Source organism: Aegilops tauschii, chromosome 4 (genome assembly GCF_002575655.3).
Source record: "Aegilops tauschii subsp. strangulata cultivar AL8/78 chromosome 4, Aet v6.0, whole genome shotgun sequence".
NCBI lineage: Eukaryota > Viridiplantae > Streptophyta > Magnoliopsida > Poales > Poaceae > Aegilops > Aegilops tauschii.
The window spans coordinates 393,280,424-393,287,405 of record NC_053038.3 but is presented as its reverse complement, the minus strand read 5'-3'; the positions used below and the strand labels follow the sequence as shown (position 1 = coordinate 393,287,405).

At 54.5% G+C, this 6,982-nt stretch overlaps 1 protein-coding gene across 1 annotated transcript; it reads left to right on the top strand.

The window, feature by feature from the left end:
* The first annotated feature begins 865 nt into the window (after positions 1-865).
* On the top strand, positions 866-3,570 carry LOC109756777 (thaumatin-like protein 1b). The gene is made up of 3 exons (XM_020315611.4): positions 866-1,279; positions 1,390-2,131; positions 3,050-3,570. Exons 1-3 carry the CDS (start codon positions 1,219-1,221, stop codon positions 3,216-3,218), a joined length of 972 nt encoding a protein of 323 aa, XP_020171200.1. The 5' UTR covers positions 866-1,218; the 3' UTR covers positions 3,219-3,570.
* Positions 3,571-6,982: the final 3,412 nt, after the last annotated feature.

The following is a 6,982-nucleotide window of genomic DNA, read 5'->3' as shown; positions in this document are numbered from 1 at the left end:
TGCTCGACAACTTCCTATTCTGATGTTGTAGTTCTTGATCGGACGGCGGCTATGGTAAAAGGGGAGGTGTAGGGAAGGACAACGGCCATCTCACGGCGGCGGCGGGGAGCCTCCTTTGGCTAGATTACAGCGTTGCAGGACGTGGTGGCTAGATGCTTGGGGTGTAGGGGTTGGGGGGGAGGGGGCAGTGGACATCGACCGTGTGGCGGCAGTTTGCGGTGAGAGTGGTGCCGTGCGAGGGGGCGGCACCGGCGGTTGTGTCAAACGGGTCGGGATGAGAAAGAGAGAGATGGTTTTCCAAGTTTGGGGTTGTAAAATAGACGATTTTAAAGTTCAGAGATTTAAAAATAGACAATCAGGATAATTCAAAGTTATAACATAGACTAGTACTCTCTAGGAAAATCTTCACCAAGACAGAAGTGGCAGGAGGCTTTACATGCATCTTCTACGAAAACTTCTCCAGACCACCCCACAAAACCTGGCCCGCCCAATGCATTCTTTCTTCAAGAAGCATGTTTAAATCACTTTAATATCTCGTGCAAGGCAAGATACGGAGCACTTACGCGTGTATAATCTCCCCACGAAACATCGATGTACCTTGGCAGGAGGTCAAATGAGGGCTGCGATCATTTGCAGCTTGAGCATTACGAAAGTGGAATCCCTTCCTTCGGAGGAGGAAATAAAATCCCAGCAAGTCCAACACGTAACTGAACCAAAAATGCATAACAGCTGCGCGTCAGAGTTTTCTTTTCTTGCTCACCTTCCCCGTTTCTTCTCCGGTCATCAACCACCGCCACCGCCCCCCGTCCCACGCGGCCACGCCTCTATAAATGGATCACTGAACGGCCAAATCTCTCCCAACTCCATCTTCCAGCTCTCGACCGCTCAGATATTCGAGGAGCCGAGGCGGCGGGCGTATGTAGGACGGTGGCTGGCTACGGACAAGATAGAGAGACGGTGAGGGAGCCGTTGCCGACATACGTCCAAGAGCAGACAGCCATCAAGATCTGCCCCATCCGGCCCCACTTGCAGTGTCCGTTGGGCTGATACGACCCCCTTCCCTGCTGGCTTGGGCTGCGCCGTCTATATAAGTCAGCCGGCCGTCCTCGCCTGGTCACCTATCCCGGCCCATTACATTACACAAAAGCAGCAGAGCATAGCAGAGCTTGGAGCTCGGAGCTGAGGCCCTGTGGACTACTCAAAGATTGAGAGAAGAAAATGGCACGGAGTCCAGCTCAAGTCGCTCTCCGGCTGATCGCTCTGCTCCTTCTGCTTCCAGGTAAACTGATCTTTGCGCTTCTGATGCTCTGGTTTGTAGCAATGTGCACTGTCTGTTTTTGTTTGGTGTGCGTGTGTAGCTGATCGGCTCGAGTTCTTGGGTGATTGCAGCTGCGTGGTCGGCGACGTTCACGATGACCAACAACTGCGGCTACACGGTCTGGCCGGGGCTGCTGTCGGGCGCCGGCACGGCGCCGCTGTCGACGACGGGATTCGCGCTCGCGCAGGGCGCGTCGGCCACGGTGAGCGCGCCGGCGAGCTGGTCCGGGCGCATGTGGGCGCGCACGCTCTGCGCCGAGGACGCCGGCGGCAAGTTCACCTGCGCCACGGGCGACTGCGGCTCGGGCGCGCTCCAGTGCAATGGCGGTGGCGCCGCGCCGCCGGCCTCGCTGGTGGAGTTCACGCTCGACGGCTCCGGCGGCATGGACTTCTTCGACGTCAGCCTCGTCGACGGCTACAACCTCCCGATGCTGGTCGTGCCGCAGGGCGCTGCCGCTGCCACCGCCGCCGCCAGCTCCACGGGCGGGCCCAAGTGCATGGCCACCGGCTGCCTGGTCGACCTGAACGCCGCGTGCCCGGCCGCGCTGAAGGTCACGTCGGCGGGGGCCGCCAGTAGTGCGGTCGGCGGGAGCGCCATGGCGTGCCGCAGCGCGTGCGAGGCGTTCGGGTCCCCGGAGTACTGCTGCAGCGGCGCGTACGGGAGCCCCAGCACGTGCCGGCCGTCGGCGTACTCGCAGTTCTTCAAGAGCGCGTGCCCGCGCGCCTACAGCTACGCGTACGACGACTCCACCTCCACCTTCACCTGCGCCGCCGGCACCAACTACGCCATCACCTTCTGCCCGAGCACCACCAGGTAACTTCTTTTCCCGGATCCTTCGTATTCGATCACGTTCAGCAACCTAATCAAGCAAGCAACCGAGCTCCGTTGTATTTGATCGTGGGCCGTAGATTCACTAAATGGCGCGAAAATGCACGGTCGAAATGCCTTTCTGAGAAACAAACAAAAAAAGTTTTATGGTGGTAGGGACCTGCACACGCTGAAGTCTTTCTTTAGGACGTGGCAACTCACAAGGTTTACCGCATTAGATATTAAAATTTGTGCAGTATTTTAACAGCTTGGTTGGGATTTTGAGGACATGTTGAGCATTCCTTAATAAATCACCCCATACAATCGAATATGCTTGTAGAGTAATGTAAATGGCGGTCAGTCGGCAAAGAACATCAGAGCATGTGCTCATACGGTCCAGCTCGCGTATACTGTTGCAGCACAGTCCTGCCATTGGCGACCGAATATAATATGTGGCGTCTGGAATCTGTTTAACACCAAAGGGTCAGGCCAGTTCTGACACACTGTGGGAACTGCAGTATTCAACGGCCGAAATGCACACAGCAGTGCGCAACGGCTAGGAATCCATGGCAGCATGGTGGGGTCCCAGCCCGCACGCGGACACGACAAGTGAACCGACGTGGCCCGATGCGTACCGGCTTCTAGCCGTTTCGCGTGCGGTCCGGTCCCGTAGGCCTAGGCCGACGATGGCTCGCATTCATTTTCGCTGTCCTCTTCCCAACCGCTTCCCAAGTTCGTGTGCTCAGATTCAGAGGCCCTGTCCAAAAATATCTACGTCCTACAAAAATATCTGCGACGCCATAAGTATCTTGCGTAGGAGTACACGCTATTCCGATCTTGTACCATGTACCGTGTGCTATGCTGACCCGTATGCTTTTTTTTTTGAGGGAGCTGACCCGTATGCTTGTGTGCTTTGCTCCGCAGTGGGAAGTACACCGACGAGAACCCGCAGGCTGCCGGCGTGCCGCCCGCGAACGGCACGATGGTGTACCGCGGCGGCGAGCAGTTCTCGACGAGCGGCGGCGCCTCCACTGCCGCCCATGCGTCGCAGCTCCTCCTCGCGGCGGCCGTCGCCGTCGCGCTGCTCCTGTAAGGGCCGGCCGGCCATACGTGCAATGTCGGCAACGACATACGTACGTGCTCCCCGCCTCACCGTGTCTGTCCTTATCCGGCGGCCCGTTCATGGAGTGACGGAGGCAGGACATGAGATGAGACTCGAGCGGAGCACAAGAGAAGGGCGGGCAGGCAAGATCAAAGGCTGACAGTGCCGCTACTGATGGCAGATCAAACAAGGATATCTTCACATACTGAACGCAGCCTTCTAGATAGCTTACAGTAGTGTAGTAGGCTTAGGTTAATGTTTACTCTCTACGCTTCTTTGATTTGTTGAGCGGAAATGATGATGTGTTCATTGTTCGTCGTGATAATAGTATGAATCATCACTATTTTAGCGTGCAAGTTTCCACACCGAGCAGGGAAAGCACCATGGTCTGAAAAGAACCAAAACGGACATACGGAGTAGCTTATCGTTTGCCTAGGTTGGGGTTACTTCCAAGTTACGCATATTTATGCTGCTTCATCACGGCCTGTGGATCAACGACGACTTCGCCTCTTTTTGTTTGTCGGATGTCGCCCTGGCGATTGTGCAAAGGTCAGATGTTCACAAAGAAATGAGCAAAACTGCAAGGTGAAATCTCTAGGGTCACTTCTTTTGGGACCTCCAAGGAGACCGGGTGAATAGAAAATCGGCTCTTTTTTTCTATCTATTCTCCTCGAACTCGATCTAATTGATGAACTCGGGTGTGTGGCTCCTCCTCCTGAGAGGCGACTAGGGTTCCCCCTCCTCCCCTCCCGCCGCCGCAGGCCCTCTCACCGCCGCCGGCCGCGGGCCTAGCCTCCCGCCACCGCCCCCTCCTTCCCCGTCCAGATCCGCCTCGCGCCGCCTCCCCGGGAGGTGGCCGGGGCGGAGCTCGAGCTCCTCTCCCGCGGGCTCCCTCCTCCCTCCTCCCTCCTCCCCCCCCCCCCCGCGTCCCCGCGGGCGGACGCCCCTGGCGCTGGTTCGGGTGGTGCCGGCGGCGGCGGGCCTTCTTGTCCCCGCGCGCGCGTGCTCCCTTCCCGGGGCAGGAAGGCGACGGCGGTGCTCCTCGGTTTGGCTGCGGTCCAACGGCCCTGTGGCGGCAGCAGGCATGGTGTCGGCGGCGCTCCTTGGCGGCGGGGCGGCGTGGTGGAGCTGGGTGGCCGGCGTCGCGCCCCCGGCCCAGATCTGGGCCCGGCGGGCCCCATCTGGGTCCTAGCAGGCCGGCCCCCCGGCGTGGCCTCGTTGTCTGCGGCGCGGTGAGTAGGAGGTGCTGCTTGGATGTGGGGCAGCGACGCCAACGGCATGCCGGCAGCAGCGCGAGGGCGGAAGCTTTACGGGCCTACGAGGGCTCGGCCGGGCCTGTGGGCCCACGGGCCTGGTGTGCTCCTGCTATTGCGTCCGGACAGCTACCGTCGCTGACGGTGGAGGTGTGGCCCTCCCGCGTGCCGACGGTGCTGCTGCCCTAGTCCCGGATCTGATTCTTCGCCGTGCTGTCCTCACTTCGCGGTGCCGTGGCGAGACGGCGTGGGGGCCTCAAGAGCGCGTTGGTGCAGGGTGGTGGTTGGTTTGGTGGCAGGCTCCGGAGCGCCCGAGGTGCGGGTTGGGATCGGGAGAAACCCCTGTCGGCATGGCCGACTCCGGCGCGGTGGCGCCTATGGGTGCCACCTGACCTTCCGAGAGGGCATCGGGGGCTACCATTCCTCTCGCCTCGTCGTGTACCGGGGGAAACCCTTGGCAGCAGCGTCGTCATCGTCGCGATCCTTCTTGTAGGTGTTGATAGGTGCCGGCGCTTCCGAGTCTTGGAGCCTAGTGGAAGATCCCGTTGGGCGCACCGATTGCGAGGCTTCTTCGTTTTGATTGATCCGCCGTTGTCGGCATTTGTTTCTTTTGCTCTTTTTCTGTCGTTTCTTTTGGGCGTGAATGTGCTGCTTCCGCCCCATCACCTATCCCTGTATGGTTCGGTTGGTTGCTTTGTAATACAAAGCGGGGGAAACCCTTTTTCGGTAATTGATGAACTGGAGAAGGGGAATTATGTTGTTCCTCCCATCTACCCACACATCATATTCGAATTGCCACCAGAGGTCCTCACCTAGCCTGGCCGAAGACACCTACTTCGTGTCCAAGCCAAAATGAGATGAAGAAGATGGAGTATATAACAGAGCCGTTACACCCTTAACAGGCCCAGTCCGGGCCTGCTAGGGAGTCTTGTGTGTACGAGTGGACCGGCCTGAAGGCCCATGAGTTGAATCACCCTTGTCCTGCGTTCGCTGACGGTCGATCTTGATCACCTGCTCCTTTTGCTTGTTAGTGAGCTCGCTGGCATTTCCCCTTTCTCGAGATGAGGCTTGACCCCAAGCCTTCGCCCTTGGAGACAACTGCTTCAATGCATCACGATCTTCCCAAGTCAGTGTTGGCGATTGCGATCCACTCCATTCAACAAGCACTTGAGTAATGGTCTTGTTATCCACAATATGGAGGCGCTGCTGCAGCACTCGAAATGTACTTGCAAGTGAGCTTCAGAAGAAGGAAGAACATCTTGAACCTGATATTCTGGAGGAATGAACTTCTTCAACTGAGAAACGTGAAATACTAGATGGATTCTACTTTCCTCCGGCAATTACAACCGATAAGCTATTTCACCAATTCTCTAAGTAACAGGAAATGGACCAAAGTAATAAAAGGAGAGATTGTGGTTTGCCCTGTAAGCTATCGTTGCTTGCACCTACGGTTCGAGTTTCAAGAAAACCATATCACCAACAACAAATTCTCTTTCGGTCATCTTTTTATCTCCTTGGGCCTCCATACATTGCTGAGTTCTTAACAGATGTTGCCTTGCTGAAACCTATACCAAGAATCTAACCGTATATATATACTGAATCCTATACCAAGAATCTAACCACTGTTGCAAATCCAGAGAAGCTAATGTCTCAGGAGAAATACCAAAATAACGAGGTGTTGGTGTTCCAGGTGGCAAGATGTGAAATAATTCCACATTGTCTTAAATGCATGTCAAATTCGTAACTCAAATATTCACCTCCACGATCAGATCGTAGAAACTTTATTTTCTTGTTATGATGATTCTCCACTTCATTATGAAATTCCTTGAACTTTTTATAAGTTTTATACTTGTGTTTCATTAAGTAAATATATTCATATCTGTTAAAATCATCCGTGAAGGTAAGAAAATAACGATATCCACCGCGTGCTTTAACACTCATCGGATCGCATACATCGGTATGTATTATTTCCAATAAGTCACTTGCCCGCTCCATTGTTCCGGCAAATTAGATTTTAGTCATATTGCACATGAGGCATGGTTCACATATTTCAAATGATTCATAATCAAGTAATTCCAAAAGTTCATCAGCATCGAGTTTTTTCATGCGTTTTATACCAATATGACCTAAGTGGCAGTGCCATAAGTATGTGGTACTATCATCATTAACTTTGCATCTTTTGGCATGAGTATTATACACATGTGTATCACTACGACCGAGATTCAATAAGAATAAACCATTCACAAGGGGTGCAAGACCATAAAAGATATTATTCATATAAATAGAACAACCAGTATTCTCTGTCTTAAATGAATAACCGTCTCGCAATAAACAAGATCCAGATATAATGTTCATGTTTAACGCAAGCACCAAATAAAAATTATTTAGGTTTAAAAATAATCCTGAATATAGACGTAGAGGGAGCGTGCCGACGGCGATCACATCAACCTTGGAGTCATTTCCAATGCGCATTCACCTCGTCCTTAGCTAGTCTCGGCTTAT

Excerpts from the sequence above, each read along its gene's own strand:
- LOC109756777 (XM_020315611.4), top strand. The coding sequence starts at position 1,219 with ATGGCACGGAGTCCAGCTCAAGTCGCTCTCCGGCTGATCGCTCTGCTC. Across the intron at positions 1,280-1,389 it reads TCTGCTCCTTCTGCTTCCAG|CTGCGTGGTCGGCGACGTTC; the intron begins GTAAACTGATCT and ends GGGTGATTGCAG. Across the intron at positions 2,132-3,049 it reads TTCTGCCCGAGCACCACCAG|TGGGAAGTACACCGACGAGA; the intron begins GTAACTTCTTTT and ends TTTGCTCCGCAG.